Genomic DNA, 21322 nt, shown 5'->3' on the forward strand with positions numbered 1-21322 from the left:
TGTAGCTTAATTACCATCCAGTCATTGATACATCTTAAATTAACACTCCGAGTGTTTTTTTTTTCAGTTGTTTACTCAAAATCTTTTTCTGTTTTCATTTTTTAAAGTTCAGCTCGCACAGGCTGAGTAAAAATATTGGTGAAAAGAGGCTCTCCATGCTCATTTCCAGACTAGGAGTAGAGAGTTTATAGTAAACTCCTGGTGGTCAATATGAGACAGACTAAAGGGAAGCGTAAACATTATTACAAGAGAATAATTGAAGGGGAAGGGCACTGGATAAAAGCCTGGCTAGGGACCATGTATGTGTTCACAATATGTTGAACAGAAACCCTCATAAAATCAGTGAGGGGACAGGACAGAAGAAATTAATGTACTGCTTGGGAAATTTCAGCCTTTGCACTTCAAGTCTGAAGGTTTTGAAATGTGATGTTCGAGGTATGTGGGCTGCTGAATTTATATCTATGCATAGATCGCCGCATAGTGTTGGGTCCGGATGATTGCACATTGTTGTCCTGGAAGAGTCTTCGAAGTATCACGAGATAGGTGGCTCCTCCCTTGGACTACAGTGCGCATGGGCATCCTCTCCATCTTCAGATTGTTTTTTTCCGCCATTGGGTTCGGATGTACCTTCTCGACTCCAGTTCGGAATATACTTTAAATACTTTCGCGAGGCCAAAAGGCCTTCGGGGCGTCGGTATTGTCTCTCGTTCGGTGCCCAGTTCTTCATCCAGTTCTTCGAAAAAGACGTCGGAGGCCGTTTTACCTTCGACAACTAGGCCCCGACGAGCGTCGACGATGGAACTGAGCCCGTTCAAGAGATGCCCCGTCTGCAACTCCAAATACCCTCACATCGATGTGCACCCGGTGTGCAACAAGTGCCTATCCCCGGACCATGATGAGGCCAGTTGCATGGCCTGTTCCAAGTTCCGGTCGAAGAAAACACTTCGGCTTCGACGCGCTGCGAGGCAGTCGGCCCAGCAAACAGCGCCAGATCCAGAAGATATCTTCGAGGCAGACGTCGTCGAGGGCGACGATCAAGAGGATCCGGACCAGCGGTCGGACCCTGCATCAGAGCACGAATCTCACTATGGTGTTGGCGAAGAACAAGACTACGTCCATGGAGAAGACATCGTCGAGGTAGGAGACGACGCAGACGACTCAAGCGATGAGCAAGGCCCTTCCGCACTCGCGGGGCCCGATACCGACACTACACTCTCTACGGCTCAGGTCGAGGCATCGCCAGAAGGCCTTAGCCAAGATCTTTACCCGCATTCTATAGCCCCGCGTCCAGGCCCGGCTAAGAATACTTCTACGGAGCCATCGATCAATCAGCCACTTTCAGCGGCAAAATCGAAACCGACACCGACAGCACCTGTATCGAAACCGAAACTGATGACGTCAGTCCTCGGCTCGACGACTTCGGATTCGTCGGCTCCAAAGCCATCTAAAAGTGTTGTTAACCCTTCGGGGTCACAAGGCGTCGACCCGAAACAGGGGACGCCGAAGACTGTCTCTGCCGTCAAGCACGTCGCGCTGACGCTGTCGACGTCCACGCCCAAAGCTGGCGACACCGGCAAAGGACTCAAAGCTAAAAAGAATGTCGATCCGAAACTTCCAGCCTCGGCGCCAATCTCCAGCAAGGCCTTCGAGACGAAGAGCACACCCGACCCGAAAGAGCACGTCGGGTCGAAGCAAAAGGGCGTATCTGTTGCGCACCGACAGCTCGAATCGACGCAAGTCCGCAAGCAGCCAAGTGATCCTAAAAAGTTGGTCGGATCGAAGACGGCGGCACCCTCAAAACTGGTCGGCTCGTCTCCACTGCTTTCACAACCTGTTAAATATGGACTACCCCCAACCGCTCGACCAAAAAACGTCGAACCACAAAAAAGCGCCGACTCTACCAAAAAAGTGTCGACACTTTCCAGGTGTCAGTCCACTGAAGAGGATGTCATTTATCAACCACCCTCCTATGACAATCAATCTAAACTGTTCATCGACTCGGATACAGGTCGACTCACCATTTATAAACGGAAAATAGCTCCAGAAAGACCTTTGGAGTCATACAAAATCCCTCTAAAGAGTAAAAGAAACTCAGAAACGTCGCCTGTTCTCTCTGAGCCTGTGGAGTCCTATGAACAGGACTATTCCTATTCACCCACACGCACCTATGAAGATATAGGGGAGGGGTACAATGAAGATGAGTTCAATTATCCTGCTGACACTGATCAGGATGAACAGCAAGCTTGGTCTGACCCTGTTGACCCTGGTGAGCCACAGACCACACCTGACACTCAATCCTATACCATCAAAACCTCGCCTACTGAAGATACTGCTGCGTTTAATGCTTTAATTGAAAGAGCAGCCAAAAATCATGATGTGAACATGCATGCTGACCCGGTAGAGGAGGATTTTTTGTTTGATACTTTCTTAACTTCAGAAAGATCAGTAAAAACATTGCCTATGCTAAAAGGTGTCCTTAAACACGCTACTGACATCTTCAAGGAGACCACAAGGGCACAGGTTGTAAACCCAAGGATTGAAAAGAAGTACCGGCCTGCACCTGTGGACCCTACGTACATCAAAGGCCAGCTCCCGTTGGACTCCCTCGTGGTGGCTAATGCTTGTAAACGGGCAAACTCTTAGACAAGTGGTGATGCTCCCCCTCCGGACAAAGAATCCAAAATCTTTGAAGCATCTGGCTTGCGAGTAGCGGCTCAAGCAGCAAATATTTGGAGGATCTCCAACACACAAGCCCTATTAGCCAGATATGATAGGGCACACTACGACACGTTAGAGCAGCTACTGCAACACCTGCCTGAGACTTATAAGGAGGGAGCAGAAATGCTAATACAGGAAGGGAAATTAATCTCCAATGCGTCCATCAAGTGTGCGCTAGATGCAGCAGACACGGCAGCTAGGGCCATAAACACAAGTGTGATGCTTAGAAGGCATGCCTGGCTACGCATCTCTGGTTTTAAGCCAGAGATACAAACTACTTTACTCAACCAGCCGGTTAACCCTGATTTTCTCTTTGGCCCTGACGTAGACACAACCCTTGAGAAAATTAAAAAAGACACTGAGACAGCAAAATCCATGGGGGCTCTGCAGTCACAACAGTTCAGGGGCAGTTCCTTTCGTCGCTCCGGTAACAGGGGAGCCTCCAGAGGTCAAGCATCACAGCAAGCCCAATACAACAGAGGGGGATCGCAGACCACCTATAACAAAAACAATAGGGGTGGCTATCGTGTAAACAGCACCAAGGGCAGAGGACACGGAAATAATAATACCAGATCCTCCGCTTCCAATAAACAGTGACGTCTTGTCACTGCCCCCCGACCATATAACACCGGTCGGGGGAAGACTCCAGCAGTTCCTGCCAGTCTGGGAAAGCATAACCACAGACAGGTGGGTGGGAGACATTATACACCACGGCTATTGTCTAAAACTAACCTCCACTCCACCCAACATACCCCCAAGGCACCGTCCTATGTCCGCAGAGCACATGCACTTATTGCAGCAGGAAGTCCTCTGCATGCTGCAAAAAGGGGCCATAGAACTCGTGCCTTTAGATCAGCGGGGTACAGGGGTGTACTCACTGTACTTCTTAATCCCAAAAAAGGACGGGTCTCTCAGGCCCATTCTAGACCTCAGACCCCTAAACCAATACATCTTGTCAGAACATTTTCACATGCTCACTTTACAACAAGTTCTACCGTTGCTCAGTCAGGGAGACTTCCTAGCGACCCTAGACCTAAAAGACGCATATTTCCACATTCCCGTTCACCCAGGACACAGGAAATATCTCAGGTTCACTATAAACAACCAGCATTACCAGTTCAAGGTCCTGCCTTTCGGGGTCACTACTGCCCCCAGGGTGTTCACGAAGTGCTTAGCAACAGTGGCGGCGCACCTTCGCAGACAACGCGTCCACGTCTATCCTTATCTGGACGTCTGGCTCGTTCAAGCAAAGTCAGCCCAGCAATGTTTTCCTAAGACTGATAGGTATGATGGCCTCCTGCATCTTTATAGTCCCTCACGCAAGGCTACACATCCGTCCGCTTCAGGAATGCCTAGCATGACAGTGGAACCAGGCTCAAGGGCATCTAAAACACCTATTGTTGGTGACCGGTCGTGCATACAACTCTCTGCATTGGTGGAACACACTGACTGACTGACTGACTGACTGAAGTATTTGTAGAGCGCACGAATGCCGCGGCGTCTTGGCGCTGAAAGATACAGAGAGGAGGGGAAAGCAGTGGGGCAGATCAGATTAAGTAAAGAGCCACTGGGGGTAGCGAGTTCCATATTTTAGCCGCCTGGTAAGAGAATGATTTTCCTCCCCATCGAGCTCTATTGATTCTGGGTTGGCAAACTAGGTCGTGGGTGGCTGACCTCAGTGCTCGCAAGGGTATATATCGGAGCAGTAGGTTATTGAAGTCGTCAGGTCCCTTGCCGTGCAGAGATCTATGTACCAGGCAAAGAGCCTTGAATTGAATGCGACGTCTGACCGGGAGCCAATGTAGTTCCCGAATGGCTTTGGACGTAGGGTGGCGTCTGGGGAGGTTCAGTAAGGCTCTGGCCGCCGCATTTTGAATTGCCTGTAATTTGGACAATTGCTTTTCTCCTGCTCCCAGATAGAGGGAATTACAATAGTCTATCCGAGACATTACAAGGGCTCCCATCACTGTCTTTCTTAACATGCCCGGGATGTAAGGCAGGACTTTCCTGAGCACCTTGATGCTGTGAAAACAGGCCGAAGTCACCTGATTCACCTGGGCTTTGCATGAGAGATCTTTGTCTAACAGAAAGCCAAGGTTTCTGACCTTGTCTACGGGGAGAGGGCAAACTCCTGCTTCGGGGGGCCACCATAGGTCATTCTAAATAGAAGGTTTATGACCGAACTCGATGACTTCAGTTTTATCGGTGTTCAATCTGAGAAAGTTATTGCTCATCCAGTTCTTCACCTGAGTAAGGCAGTTCCTAAAGCACTCCGCCGTGGCATCGATGGATTGTGAGATGGACACAATAATTTGTGTCCTCCCAGACACCCTCCTTCGCCTGTCTGGAATCTAAACATAGTTCTCACCAGACTAATGGGACCACCCTTTGAACCTCTTCACTCTTGTGAGATACAGTTTCTAACATGGAAAGTGGCTTTTCTAGTGGCAATCACATCGTTAAGGAGAGTTAGTGAGCTTCAAGCTCTAACTTTCCAAGAGCCATTCATACAAATTCATGCTAATCGGGTGGTGCTGCGTACCAACCCGAAATTCATGCCAAAGGTGGTGTCGCAGTTCCACATTAACCAAACCATAGAACTGCCTGTTTTCTTCCCGAATCCGGACTCGGTGGCAGACAGAGCACTGCACACGCTGGATTTCAAAAGAGCTCTCCTGTATTACATAGACAGGACAAATGATTTCAGGAAGACTAAGCAACTGTTTGTTGCCTTCTCTCCACTACACAATGGCAACCCCATTTCAAAGTTAGGTATAGCCAGATGGATAGTTAAGTGCATACAAATCTGTTATCAAAAAGCAAAACGCACATTAACAATTCCCCCAAGAGCGCATTCCACACGCAAGTTAGGGGCATCCATGGCTTTCCTAGGTAACATTCCTCTAGAGGATATATGTAGAGCAGCCACATGGACCACCATACACACATTCACCAAACACTACTGCGTGGATGTACACTCCAAGCAGCAAGCTGCTGTAGGTCAGGCTGTTCTCAGAACTATTTTTCAGACTGCTGCAGCTGGCACGGGCAATCGCCGATAAGGAGGATACTGCTATTTATTCTATGCATAGATATTAATTCAGCAGCCCACATGCCTCGAACGGAATATGCTACTTACCAGTATGCATCGGTTCTTGGCATGTAGGGCTGCTGACATTTATATTGCCCGCCCTCCTCCCCGGTGCCTGTCGCAGCTGTAGCACTCACAATCATTCTCAGGCATGGTCATCACTTACTGTATTACACTCCATCTCTGCCGCAATGGCGAAAAACAATCTGAAGATGGAGAGGATGCCCATGCGCACTGTAGTCCAAGGGAGGAGCCACCTATCTCGTGATACTTCGAAGACTCTTCCAGGACAACAATGTGCAATCATCCGGACCCAACACTAGGCAGCGATCTATGCATAGATATAAATGTCAGCAGCCCTACATGCCAAGAACAGATGCATACTGGTAAGTAGCATATTCCTTAGGTTCTTTAAAAACCGTCGGCTAACCTGATATAGCTCTTGGGAGACGTCTTAGTGCAGCCTGCAAATCTTAATGCCTTGGTAGAGTATTTTATTGGTTTCTCTTCTCAGCCGTATATAATAAGTAGAGTCTTTTTTACAATTCTTCAGACTTAAAACTGTTTGGGAAAGCACATCATGAACCCTTGCTGTTGCTGGCTGAAGCTCTGTGAAGCTTTCTTCCTCACATTCTCCTTCCAACTCCCAAACCTTGTTCATCTGGAAGGTCTTTACTTCAGTGTCTCTTCTGCTGGGTTCTGTGGTGTAAAGGCAACAGGGTTGTGCCAGTGTACTACTGTTAGTCTTGCAAAATCCTCCACAACTACTCTCTTACTACTACTTTCACAAGTCCCTTATGTCTGAAGCGACAAGCGGCAGGAGTGAAGGGGGCACAGCAGTGTCAAGTTGGAGTGGATATAGTAGCACATGACACAGCAGACAGTTGTTTGTGGGGGGAATGGGGTGCAGTCCTTCTCTTCACCGATATCTGCAATGTCGAGGACGACATCTTAAACATGTACCTTCTTGAATGCCATTGTGCCCCTTTGGTCTCTATTGATCACTTCCATTGTAATATTGTCAGCAGGGGGAAACATCATTTACCACGAATGCATTACCACGCGTTACGTTTACAACGGGTCACTTACCACGCAAACGCCTGTCTTTTCACCGCGGGTGCATTCCACGAACGTTTTTACCACGCAACGCAAGCTTCATTCCTTCCAGTCTTCGTTCCTTCGTCCTGCGTGGAGACGAAGGAGAAAGGGACAATATAAAGGGAGGTTTGGGGGGGTCTCCCCCCTAAAAAACAAACGGAATTTAAAAAAAAAGAAAACTTTAGAAGAAAAAAACGCTATTCAGTGCCAAAGGAGAGAAAGGAAAGAGCCTCAACAACAACGTGGCGTGTACGTCAACATAGAAGTCCTATCTCTATTTTGAAAGACGTGTTTTGACGCTGGTTACGATCGTAACGTAAATATGGCGGTGTATAGTCGTTGGTGCTCAAATGCTGCGTGGTAAAGACACATGCGTAGTAAAATTCGCGTGGTAAAGCCATGCGTGGTACAGGTAAGCGTTGTATAATCATATATTCGTCAGCAGGCCAGACTCGGCAGGGGATTGTGGGGCAATAAGAGCAACGGGACCAGGACCATCAGAACTAACTTCGCTACCTTGTTATTGTATGGCTCTTCCACTTTACCATCTTGCCAGACCGCTCCAGAGCCAGACACAGTCAGCTTCCTGGTTCCGTGTTCTGTGTCTTGGCTGTCAGCATGCAGCCAGCCAGACGCCCGAGACCGGAGGTGCAGGAGGGAGAGAGGGAAGGCCTGCACACTCGGGCACGGCTCCCTCAGTCATTTCCATAGCAGCCTTTCTTCGAAGCATGTCTACCCAACACTGGAGTTTGTTTTGTGTCACACGTGTGTACCTAATGTCATTCCAATTTATAGTTGATAGCTTTGGCTAAAAGGAACGTTAGCACTTTCCCAGACGTCCACACCAATCCACTCAAATCTGTACATTCATCAATAAAATCGGGCTTATTTACCTGTTTTTCGAATGTACGATATGTGAACCTCGCTGACTATTCACAAACATCCTAGCAGTGTCTGATGTTATCTCCACCAAGGCCCAAGTGATTCTGGAATTATGAAAGATGGGAATGCAGCTTATTTGGTTTTGCGTGGCCTGGGGATAGGTTGTGTTTGTTGACTGAGATGAGCTGTGAGAGCTGCAAAGTTTGTACATTTCATGTTTCACAGTCTGCTTGTCAATATTTGTTAATTGCTGATTTTAAGGATTCGTTTTCTAACCCAAGCTTTTTTACTATGCCATACAAATATATCCAATCTATGTCTTCTTTTTCAGCTGTACCAGTGATTACAGCGGTGTTTTCACTAAGCACAAAACTTGAGGAGGAAATGTGTGCACAGAAGATACAATCTGAGAAAAAAGCTTCAGGTGAGCATAAACACTTGGAATTGTTTACGGAAGGTCAGCAGTGGGATAAGTTATCATCATAGGAGAAGGTAGCTTCATTTTACATGTCTGTATGAACCAAGGTTCATGTGCAGGAATAGCAGTGCTGTCCCGACTACTTGCAACAAGACAGATCGCCATTCACTGACTGTTAGATGTGAGCCCATCTTTTGAGTGGTGAAGGTGTGACCTAAGGGACAGGCTGTTAGCGAAAGAGCACTGTTTGATCAGAGTCAGAACGAACACTAGATTGACTGAAGACTTGGGAGATTGGAGGTAGCTGTATTGGAAATCGTTAGGTGAAAAACTGATAAATCATTAACTTCTTGTGTGCTCAGCACTCCAATGGTTATAATATTGTTGTCCCAAAATAATTAGGGTTACACCCGATTTCCTAATCCCCCAAAGAAATGTGTTACCTTTTCGGAGGAAAGGAAAATTGGCTAGTCTCTCTTACCATCCCCACCGAGTTCTACTCTTGTGATTGTTTGCAAGGAAATAAGACAAATCTGTAGAGATCTCTCAACTGCAGGCAGGGGCGGATTGGCAAGGCGGGCATTCGGGCATGGGCCGAAGGGCGGGTGTCTCAGTGCCCTCTGTGGGCCGTTTTTTTCTCCCCTGTCCCAGTCCACAGAGAGTGGACTAGGAAAGGGGAGAAAAAAAACGGGCCACAGAGTGCACGGAGACAGACAGAGAAAATGAAAGCAGCCTAGCTGTGCGGACGGACAGCGATTGTGAGCTGTGGCCTCTCCTTTACCCCTATCAGCCCAGGAACGGTGTTAGTATTAACACCTCGCCCACAGCCCTTCACATTCAGGGCATAGTGGGCGAGGAAGAATGTAAATCCTGGGAGGGGGAGCAGTGCATGATTTCATTTTGTGTGCTCATGGATGACGGGAAAAGGTGAAAAGAGGACCATGAATTTTCAAAGGGGGCCAGAGGTAAGCTTTGTAAAATTCCCTTCCCATCATGGGGGTTAGCCCACTGTAAGTAATCGAAGTTTCCCAATTCAAGATGTTGTGAGTTTCTGTTTCAAGCATATACAAGGCAGAGTTTGGAGGGGCAGGATGATCCTCAACATATTTCATTCCCTCACTTTATGTAGCACTCAGAGCCGTTTTTGCAGCACACTTTCCTTCTCCTTCCTCTTGGAGGGTGGATTATTTTCTTTTTAGATAATTCCTTGACTCTGCTTGTTTTGTTCACCTCTTCTCCTTCCGTCTGTCAGGAGATGTTTGGTGCTATGCTGCTTACACAAACTCTAGTGTCAATTTAATCTAAGAACCACTAAGATTGTCTTCCTATTTTTGGGTATATCCTCCAGGCTATGTCTTTGTTAAGTCAGAGTGTGAGAAATGTGTGTAATATGCTTTTGTCTAATTACGTGAAATTTCAGGAAAGTTCTGAAAAATGTAAATCCATCATGGCATGATATATTTTAGCACAAAATGCATTCTCACTTCAATTTATTAGGCGTGGACACTTTTAACAAAAGTGCCACAAGCAACATCTGCTCGAGTTCTGTTGTTCACTTGCGTTCACATACATTTTTAGCACGAATGGCATGCAATTACTCTACGTGGCATACAGGCAGGGGCGGATTGGCAAGGCGGGCATTCGGGCATGGGCCGAAGGGCCGTTGTCTCAGTGCCCTCTGTGCGTCGTTTTTTAGGTTTCGACCTGGCGAGAGCACGAAGTGCTCCGCCCAGGGCGAAAACTTTTGTCAACAGTATGGATGTTCGGCACCGCCTCTGTTTTCTTATTGGCTAGCTCCATAAATGGACGCTAGCCATTGGCACACAGAGGCGTCCGTCCTCCTGCGAGGCGACTCGTGGGCGTTCCTGGGATGTTTTTCTCATCCGGCCCCTTTTGTCTCGTCAGTGCAGCGGTGGGCGGGGTTTATTTTTTTTGCTCCTCGAGGTTTGTTTTGGCCATTCCGCGGCCGGAGGAAGTCCAGGTGAGTGCATTTTTTAATTCGGTCTCACTTCGCACTGTCTTTCTTTTCCTTCTGCTATCTGTCTCGCCCCCTGCCCCCATCCCCTCAACCGTCTTTCTCCCTTTCATTTCTGTTTTCCCCCACATAGCACTATTTTCTCTCGCTCTGTTTTGTATGCGACTTCGCTTTTGTAGTTTTCCAGCATGGTCTCTCCCCGAGGCTCCTTACGCCATTGCCTCCGCCGCCCTCACTTCTCGGTTTTCTTTCCCTCCCCGACAGGCAGGCAGTCCCAAGCAAGTGTTCCGCTGCCTCCGTTTTCCAGCATGGTCTCTCCCCGAGGCTCCTTACGCCATTGCCTCCGCCGCCCTCACTTCTCGGTTCTCTTTCCCTCCCCGACAGGCAGGCAGTCCCAAGCAAGTGTTCCGCTGCCTCCTCTCCGAAGGCAGCGTGTGGAAACTCTGCGAAGAATGCGGTGAATGTGGCTCGGGGCTACGGCTCTCCTGAGCCGGCAGAACAGGAAACGCCGCTTCTGGGAGCCCGGGTCTGCCCTCAACAGGACAGTGGCGTAGCTAGGCCTTAGGCGCCCGTCATGGCCCCTGCGTTTGTCGCCTGCGGCGGTCGAATGTAAGGGGGGAGGGAGGCCGCCGCCAAAACACCTACCCCCTGGGGCGGACCACACACCCCCTTGCTACGCTGCTGAAACAGGATCTGCCTGCGATCCCAGCCAAGTGGCCCCTGACGGAGTACCTGTTCGGGATCTCCGTTTAGAAACAACACTTAGGAGTATTACTGCTCTCTGCTGAAAAATCTGAGACGACGGGTGATCCTCAAATCACGGGGCACTGAGGTCTCTATGTCCTTTCACTCCCTTTATTTATCTTCCATTACCCCACGGCACGTCCCCTTTGTCCTAGGTAGGATTTTATTTGCTTTTCCCTCATTATCCCACGCTCCCTTCCTATCTCGCACAGTTCGTGCTGCCTTTCCCCCTTGCACAGTGAGATTATCAGGGGAATCACTAGCCATTACACTTGTTTATTGTAGTAGCACTACTGACTGTGGTATATGCCTCCTGCCCATCACACGCTTCAGTGTGTTCAACACAGATTCCATTTTCACTGATTTTGTTTAATGCTTCGAGGCAGACCTGAACCCTTCTTTAACTAAGCACAGACAGGAGGGGCCTGGCACCTTCTTTAAACAGCAGTCTGGATGGGCCTGGCCAGGGCTTTAAGTGGGATGAAAAAACTGGGGGGGAGTGTCTCTCAAAGGGGCGTGGTCAATGTAATTAAGGGCGTGGCTTAAAACCACATCGGTGAAAAAATCTGTGCTTAGCATAGTGTGCCGCCAGACTTGTATTTTGCTGTTTCTGTCATTGCATCCAGATATATGGTACAAGTAACATTACACCTACAACAAGTCTATTGCTGTCTGCTGAGCTCATCCGTAGGGTACCATAAGTCTCAGATTTGCAAGAGATTAAGCTAATGGCAATGTAAATGACAATGCCATCTATTTTGCTATTCTCAAAACAAACACATAAATTCAAATTTTGACATTTACAATGCCAATAGCTCCAACTTTTCCAAAGTCGAAACCATTGCATTTGAAAATGCTTGTTTCTCTCCTGTCCCAGTCCACAGAGAGTGGACTAGGAAAGGGGAGAAAAAAACGGGCCACAGAGTGCACGGAGACAGACAGAGAAAATGAAAGCAGCCTAGCTGTGCGGACGAACAGCGATTGTGAGCTGTGGCCTCTCCTTCACCCCTGTCCTGACAAGCAATCAAGGTGAGGCTGGGCTGGGGAGGGGTGATTGTTTGCAAGAATTGGCCTCCCTGGGGGCCAGGTGTTTCTCAGGCCTTTGAGCCATTTTCACCTCGGCCCCCCGGTCCATGCAGCCCAGGAACGGTGTTAGTATTAACACCTCGCCCACAGCCCTTCACATTCAAGGCATAGTGGGCGAGGAAGAATGGGTCTTGCTGTGGGGGCCAGGTGATGTTTGGAATTTTTTAATTTTATTTATTTATTTATGCGATTTTATATAGTGCAGACTTTTCCCGAAGGTGTCAGAGCGCTTCACACTAGGAACAGCAATAATACATGAGGAGAAAAATTACAAGTGGACAAATTACAAAAGCAAACGTTAAGTTACATGAATCAAAAGTGACAATAGTGAGCAACCAAAATACATGAGGTAGCAATCGGTACATTACAGGAGGAAAAAGTGATATGTGTGCAGGTTACAAAAGCGTACAAAGTACAAGTAGAGGTATAATACTGCAATAAATGGCAGACACTCCAGCACAAGAACAAACGTTACGTAGGCAATGGTGGCACTTGTGCAAGTATCTAAAGCAAACAAAAGTGAGAGGTAGCATACAGTGTGATACCAGAGAAAAGTGACGTGTGCAAGTTACAAAAGGGTACCATACACAGGTAAAAGGGTAATATTACAGTAAATGGTAAACACTCAAACTGCCAGAACACACTGGGAAGGCCCTTCCCATGCTCCAGCTTCACCTCAGCCTCCCCCTGGCTACCTGGCTACCTTGGATGACCCAGAAAGCTGTGTTTTGTGCTCCCCTGCCAGGACATTTTCCCGAGGCCTGGATGGCTGATTAATTTACTAATTGCAGGGGCCTTACCTCTGTTCATGTGCTCCTGAGCTGAAGGTCTGGGGAGGGCTAAGTAGGTTAGTAATAGCAGGGGCTTTGCTGCTTTTCAGGTGCTCCTGTGCTGGAGGGCTAGAATAATTTTGTGACAGAAAGGGGCCTTGCTATTTTATTTAGTTGCTCAGCATGTAGGCCATTGTCACCTTGGCCCTGTGTCCTGTGCAAGAACAGTATCCTCCCACTTTCATTCCTTGTCTGTGCAAATGGTGTTGCATGAAAGGGCACGCCCCTTGAATGTGGGCTACGCCCCTTAAATGTGGGCCATGCCACTTGAATGTGGGCCACTTTTTTTGTCAGTGCCCGGGCCGAATTGTGATCCCAATCCGACCCTGACTGCAGGTGATATTTTGGAGTCCTGCCTTGGACGCTGAAAATAAAATAGCTCCCAGAAGTATTATTACCTTAATCATTATCAACTGTGTTAACTAAGTGGATAATAGGGTGACAAAAATGGGGAACACTTAATACACCCCAATCATATTTCATCATACATTCCTAACCTGTTAGTCTGTTATAATTATGTGATGTACTGTATGGTTACTCCAGAATATTGTATGTAGAGTCATGTACAGACCTCTGCATACCTTTATACCATTAGGCCTGAAATCTTAGCCTCAGCATCCCTCTAGCTACCAATTTGTCTGCTTTGCCCCACCACAGTCTCCGGTGTCTTTTATACTTTTTACATATATGGTGGTCTATGGAGCAAGGAGAGGTTTGCATACGCTCCCCTCCCCAATGTGTTGCTCAGGGACAGTAATCAATCCCTACATTCTGATTTTAGGAAGTACACAGCTGGTGCCACCGTTGTATCTCTCCAGTTCCTCTGATAGGGACCATGCAAAACAAATCCCCAGCTATTGTGAAGTGTAAAATGCTGTGGAGAATGCAAAAGTCTTGTCTCTGGCTTGTTAATGCGAGCAATAAGAAAATATGCGACAATTGAGCACATATAATGTTTAACTTCGCATAACGCTAAGGGGCCCACATAAGTAAGAGAAAGCCTATCTTCTCACCCATTAACTTCTCTCATGCTCTGTAGTGCATTCAATACATAAACAATGGCCATGTTACTATAGCAGCAATGCCTGTGTTGTATGCAAAATTATCTAATTCACTTAGTAAAAGCTATGGCACCCATGTATGCCGGGTGTCTGAAAACATCATGTGTCGGGCTTCGGCCATCACAAACATATATGATGTGATCCCTAGTTCAAAAACACTGCCAGCTGAGAAACTTTATAAGCTGTGTTAAATCAAAAAAATAGGAAAGTTCATAAGCAGACATTAAGAAAGTGCCTCCTGGAGGTATAAATGTATGAATATTAATGTATATTTCACCTCCATCCCAAGGGCTACTTCAGAGCACAGAGCTCAATAGACCCACCCTAACATTACCCTTCCTGTGAAATGTTGACAGCTTACCTGAAGCACATCTAAACAGGGTTCATTTCAAAGCCTTCAGGTAATGATTAAAGCCACATAGGTCCAAAGGAAGTTTTTTTTATTATTAGTTTTTAAAAACTATCATAATCCATAGGAATGCCATGAGTACAGCTTCAATGTGCATTAAAAAACAGGAAAGTACAAACGAAGAAAACACGTACAACATTAAGACAGCACATCATTGCACAATCTGTCTAGAGACATGAAAAGGAAATGTGTGTATGCTGACGAACTGGATTTATCAGGCACTAGGTCAGTTTTTCAGTAATGTGGTAGGTGCTATTTGAGACTCATTAGAAAGGTTGGTAGGCCTTGCTGCATACTGAATCCATTTGAAAGATCATTGTAGATATTGGTGTCTTAAAGGATCTAACTCGAAATTTAGTTACTCACCATTTCGTGGCAGTCAGTTTTTGATGAGTGATTTGATGATTGTCTGACTGGTTAATCATATGAGAAAATGTCAGGCAAGTGTCTTAAAGCTTTGTTGTTAATTAAGGGTCTCAATTTAGACATATGCACCATTACATGTGATTCAAATGCATAATCAAAAAGAAGACATATTTTGGGTGAAACGAGTTGGTAGACTAGAGAGTGGTCCAGTGTATTTAACATTGTCTCACTTAAGGGTAGCTTGAAAGTCTTATCTAGGTTGTAAATTAGCTTGTCAAATTATCACAAAAGCTTTGGAGGACCATGCTCACTTGTTTTGCTCATTGTTAGATGTAGTGACTCCTTTAAAAAATCTGAACCGTTCACTAGTGACATGCAAACTAATGAATGTTGTGTGTTATAATGCCTCCCTTTGATTTGCCAAATGTTTTGTTTACAGATAAGCTTAATATTGGTATCTAGAGTTTTACATCACTGGCGCTTAAGGTGTGCCTTTGTTAGAGGGTCCAGTTGTGGGTTATACCATTTTTGATGTGTCTGATTTATGGGGGTTCATTCATATTATTTAGCAATGATATTGTGCTGAGTACTGGGTAAAGTTGGCACAAACATGTCACAGATCTCAGTGAGTGTCTCCTGCGCTGTAAAGGCAAGCAAGTCTCTGTAATACCTTGAACCTGGCATTTACATTGCTTTAAGTGGTATGGTTATTACCTTAACATTGAACAGAATTGGAAACCATTGCCGTCTGGCCAGGCTTGTGATATAATGATCTCCTAGTTTTACTTTAACATACCTAGCCATTCTGGTTTCGAATGTTTAGCTGGGCAACATAATACATTAGATAGCTTGCATAAAATGCCTAGAAAGTCTGAATTCTAGAAAATATGCTGCCTTATTAGTGTTTTTCAGACCTGCATATGAATGGCTTGAGCTTTTCCAAGCTGTACCTGGAAATTCCAGATATGATTACCGTCAGGGGAGAGGGTGTAGCATTACAGCTAGAGCAGTCGACCTCGAAGCTGGGGTACCGGGTTCGAGTATTGGCAACAGCCCTCAACATCCTGTGATTCTGGGCAATTCACGTAATCTCCCCATGCCTAAACAAAAACAAATTAAACTGTCCATCTGTATTGAAACTGCTGTTAATGTAAAGCGCTCTGATACCCGATTCCGCGTGTCTAGTTGGTGCTAAATAAAACTCTACAAAAAACATATTTTACCAGACTCCACGACACCAGCATACAATGAACCGCCTTCGACTGGATCCACTTGTTCCTCACCGGCAGAACCCAAAGAATCAGACTGTCACCCTTCCTCTTCGAACCCACGGAAATCCGCTGCGGAGTCCCACAGAGATCATTGCTCAGCCCAAGCCTCTTCAACATCTACATGCCCCCCCTCGCCTCCATCGTCAGACAGCATAGCCTCAGCATAGAATCCTACGCAAATGACACCCAGCTCATCCTCTCCCTCACTAAAGACCCCACTACCACCAGACTCATCCTCCAGGAAGGAATGCAGGACGTCACATCCTGGATGAGCAACAGCTGCCTCAAGCTCAATTCGGAGACACAGAAGCCCTCATCCTCGGAAGCTCCCCATCAGCATGGAACAACACCTGGTGGTCCACCGCCCTCGGCTGCTCCGTCCCCCATGGACCACGCTCAAAACCTCTGCATCGTACTCGACTCCTCCCTCTCCATGAAACGACAGGTCAATGCAGTCGCCTCCAGCTGCTTCAACACCCTCTGCATCCTCCGTAAGACTTTCAAATGGATCTCCCAGAATCAAGGAAGACCATCACCGACACAGTCATAACCAGTACATTGGACTACGGAAACACCCTCCACGCCGGGATCAAAGAGTCTCTACTTCGCAAGCTCCAGACAACGCAGAACACCACAACGAGACTCCTCCTCGGCATCCCTTGAAATGAACACATCATCCAACACCTACGGGACCTCCACTGGCTCCCCGTCCAGAAGAGAGTCACTTTCAAGATACTCACCCACGCCCACAAATGCCTCCAGAACACCGGACCCCAATACCTCAATGAGAGAATCTCCTTCCACGCACCCAAAAGAAACCTTCGATCCAACAACCTCACCCTCGCCGAAACCGTGTGCATCGCAGAGCTGGAACAGAAGGAAGGGCCTTCTACATTGCAACCAAGACCTGGAACGAGCTCCCGATCAACATCAGAAGTGCCCCCTCCCTGAGCGTCTTCAAAAAGACACTCAAAACCTGGCTTTTCGGCTGAACGGGGCTGCTCACACACACCCACGACCCCCCCCCCAGCACCTTGAGACCCTTGCAGATGAGTAGGATTCTTACAATTCCCTGATTGATTGATTGATTGATTGTTTCTTCTTGTTCCTGGAGATGTCCTGGACCATCTGTTACCCAAAATCCTTCACTGTGACTCGGTTACTGGAGCTTCAGGCAGCCAAAGTGAAGCCAAGGAAATGACAACAATCTACTAGCTGTTCTCCACACCAACACAACTTCCTTGATTGCATCATTGCATCATTGCATCATTCATCTATCTCATGTATTCCAGACTTTCAGCCAGCACTCTGCAATGATGTTTTACAATTGATTTTTCACAGCCCATGTCAGCTGGGTGTTATCTGGTTCCATCTGAAAACTCACTGATTTAATCCTAGGAACCCTACTATCTATTGTGCTTAAAAGTTATATAAGGGTGGATATAGTACTGAGTCTTGCAGTTGACAGGTCTAGAGGCTAAAGAGAAAATGATGGTCTACCAGCTCCATCTTCCCAAACAAAATAGAGCTAGTCGACTTGTTTGCTTTGTCACTAATGCCCACCACTCCCTCCTTGTGATATACAGACACGGCTTATGAGAATGTGCTGAGGGCAGATGACAGTCAAGTAGCACCAACACAGCTGGTCATCCTTTGTCTTTTGCCTGGATCAGCTTGTTCTTGATATTAACCCGAGCTGAATTGGTCCCAAGTCCTAACCTGAAACCAGTCTTGTAGCTGCCCAGTATGTGATGGATCTCAGAATAATTCTGAAGCGCCTCACACACAACATCCTCCATATTGTTTTATGAATCCCACGTTTCAGATTTCCAGGTAGTTTACCTGAAATGCGTTTGACGAACGCATTTCAGTGTGGTGCTCCTCCTCACCTTACTGAAATGCATAAGCCACGCATTTATAGCACCATGACCACACCATGAGAGATGCATTTAAGGAGCTTAGAGCTGTATTTAAGCAGCGAGCCCACTGCCAGTAAGTGTGGCCTATGCTGCCTAGGAACTAGGCCTGCTCGAAACTGTATAGTAGTAGAGGCTGCGAAGCTGGTTTTGGCTTCAGTCAACCAATAGCCAAGCCTCCTTCAGCTTTAGCGTACCACGTGGTCTGCCATTGCCACCCGAGCTGATATCAATTCAGGAGGACACAGCAGTGCCCTCACGTGGATCCAGGAGCGGTGCCTTGTCTGTTATTTTCAAGAAAGCCGCAACCCCTCCAGATTCACGCAGTGGCTAATTGGTCCCAGAAATGTTGAGGAAACGGCCAGTAGGTTTTGTTGTACGTGCTGCGCCGCAGCCAGTACAGTTCAAAGGGAAGATCTGACAGGTAAGATTGTTAGCTAATATTTTTGGGCTGTTTGAGGGTCTGTTGTTTCCCTTGGGCAGCGGCGGGTTTTATTGCTTATTTCCTCGACATTAACAAACCTTGTTTGGACCTTAAATGCAAGGAGTCTCTACTGTGTACAATACTTGGCAAACCATTATGTATCAATTACACTAGGTTTGGAAATGTATTTAGGGTGGACTCAAGATACTCAATCCAGGTTTTATCCTCCACGACTTCGACTAAGCACTTTGCACTTTCTGTTTGCATTCCCCCATCCAAGATCTGGTATGACAACCTCAATAAATGTCCCTGTGATAACTGCTAGACAAAGCACTTTACATCTAATGCTGTTTTGCACATGTATACACATATAGGAAACGTTTTTTAACCTATTTCAAAGGAAGCCAACATATTGTAATGTAAAGTGGGATTTTTTATTTTTTACAACAGTTGGGGTCAAAACCAGTTTGTTGTGCTCTAATGAATTATATTTGGAGCATTTTGACTCTAAAGAAAAAGTATGTTAAGTAATATTTCGTGAGGTAGTTGAGGAAAATCACACTGTATATGTGGACAAATTATTTAAGAATGCTGAGATGAAATCAATTTTATTGTATATGCATTTTTAATAACGTTTTATACTGTTTAAATTTTGTTCCATGTATTATGTTGTTTTATCGCTATGATTAGCCAAATAAAGGATTGTTCACTGACTGACAGGCCCTTAGTTGATTTTCTTGTTCCCTGGCAAGCGATATTACTGATTTCACTGGAAACTGATTCTTGCCCGACACAGAATAGCTGTTACTAGACTATAATTATTTGCATGCCTAGAGTAGAACATAGTTATATTTTGTATTTTAAGCAAATACAATTGTTGCTAATGTTTCTGTTTTTTATCCTGTAGGAGAGCTATCGGACACTGGAAGGGTTTTTGAAAGAGTGCCCTCTGCATGCTTCAAGAGCAAAAAGACTTTTCCTCGCGAGTCTACCAGAGTGAATTACCAACTAGTTCACACACGTGAGGCGCGCACATCTTTCATGGATCGTAAAAAGACAAAGAAACAAAGTGAAAATTGTACACAACAGAAGCCATTTTCCTGCAGTGATTGTAAGAAGAGCTTTAGTCGTAAGTCAGTTCTTGAACTTCACCAGACTATTCACTCTGGTGAGAAGCCCTTTCCGTGCAACGATTGTGAGAAGAGCTTTACTCGAAAGATAAGCCTTAAACGTCACATGCTAATCCACACAGGTGACAATCCCTTTCCCTGCACTGACTGTAATAAGACATTTTTGTATAAGTCCGAGCTACTTCGCCACCAGGTCTATCACACGGGTGAAAAGCCCTACGTGTGCACTGTATGCGGGAAGGGTTTTTTTCAAAAGAGATTGCTTGTACAGCACCAAATAATCCACATTCAAGTGCAACCCACAGTGCCTGAAGAGGCTTACTCAAATGACCCATCTTCGACTTCACCAGAAATTCATCTCAAGGATGGAGTGGAAACCCCTTCCCTTCACTATTTCTGAGAAGAGATTTGCTCCGAGTTGTTTTTCAGCATCACCAGAGACTCTCCCAGGGGTGCAGCTCTTTGCTTGGGGAAAAGCTTTATAAAGCAATTGGTTATTTACCTATATTGAGTGCAGAAACAGCATCACACATAGGACGTGTGCTATGGCATAGGAGAATTCCGACATGAGCTTGACCTGTTAGTGAAGGAGTCAACTGTGTACATAGCAACGCAAGCCAAGATAGCTCACTTCCTGACTGATTGTCGGTACTTTTAGGTATTAACGGATATGTTGGCATCATAGTGGTTAGTTTCACAGACTGAGAAAATGCTTGCTTGTTGTCAAAGCCAACGGGATGACTCCGTGAGTTAAACATTCACAGCTGAGGAATGCAGAGATTTGAAAGGCATGAGTTTGAATCTCAGCGTTGCGATTTTATCCTTCAATCTCTCTGAAATAAATAAATTGTATACTATGAATTTTGGGCAATAGTAGCCCCTGTTCTGCACAGTGCTTAGAAATGAAAAGAAGTGTGGTATTAAGGAAGCATTATTTAAAACAAGTCAATATTACAATGGATCAATAAGTACAACATCCAGATTTGCCCTCTGTCCAATAGAAATCGGGGCTGTGTTCAAAATCATTTGAGTATGAAGGAACGTTCCCATTAATTACATCATGTGTTGCATACAGTTTTGGCCAGAGAAGCACAGTGGGGTAAATTGTAGACATACTTTATTTTTGTCTTCTATTCACTTTGAAGCTGCATCAAGGGACTTGGTAAGAAGTGGTGGTCGATAACTTTGAGTGGATATGGTATATGTGAGCATGCTATGTTATGGGAAAGGTGTAGCTATTGGGTTAGTATTCCTGCTCGACAGTAATTTAAAGGAAGTTGCTCTTGTGTTCCAGAAGATGTTTGTTGATATTGAGTTGGGAGAGTAGACATGGGAGGTAAGTTTGAATGTGGCAGTAATTCACATTGTGTTTGTGTGCTGCTTGATTCTCTGTTACTTGTTGCTGTCTGTTGGGCTCTCAGTTCTTTTGCATAAGGCTTTCTGAACAGTTTGGTTTCAGCACTCGACTGACAATTAGGAGGTTTAACTGTGTACTAAAGATTTTAGCACAAAGACGTGGTTTAAAAAAATACTTTTATTAAACACTGACCATCTGGACCCAAGCTTCAAAGTATTTACTCACTTTAAAAACGGTCATTACTAATTTGCATAAGCATGACTAAAGGCACGGGATAGTGCTTTTCCTAGTGCTTGCGATATGAAAGAGGAATCATGTTGCTCTTATTTACAACCACTAGTTCAATTTTAGTTGCATTGCGATAGAAGCTGAGAGAGTGTTCCCTGATACTTTGACAGGTGAATCAAGCATTCTGTCATTTAATTTATTTTATTATCATTTGAATACATGCATTTAGAAAGAGCCTATACAAAACAAGATAAGTTACTTACCTTCAAATAAGTTTTCTGATGGTTTTGATGACTATGCGCATAGACTCCTCCTTTG

The 21322-nt window shown here is 45.8% G+C and overlaps 1 protein-coding gene across 5 annotated transcripts in view; it reads left to right on the top strand.

Annotated features, from left to right (window-relative positions):
- LOC144823540 (uncharacterized) overlaps window positions 1-20976 on the top strand; it is a 606829-nt gene extending 585853 nt beyond the window's left edge. For all 5 annotated transcript variants that reach the window (XM_078682147.1, XM_078682144.1, XM_078682143.1 and 2 more), the window contains 2 exons: window positions 8121-8213; window positions 19197-20976. In XM_078682147.1, coding sequence (XP_078538273.1) covers window positions 8121-8213; window positions 19197-19819 — 716 coding nt within the window. In that variant the 3' untranslated portion in view covers window positions 19820-20976. The remainder of the gene's footprint in view (window positions 1-8120; window positions 8214-19196) is intronic.
- The last annotated feature ends 346 nt before the right edge of the window (window positions 20977-21322 follow it).

Source organism: Lissotriton helveticus, chromosome 3_1 (genome assembly GCF_964261635.1).
Source record: "Lissotriton helveticus chromosome 3_1, aLisHel1.1, whole genome shotgun sequence".
NCBI classification, from domain to species: Eukaryota; Metazoa; Chordata; class Amphibia; order Caudata; family Salamandridae; genus Lissotriton; species Lissotriton helveticus.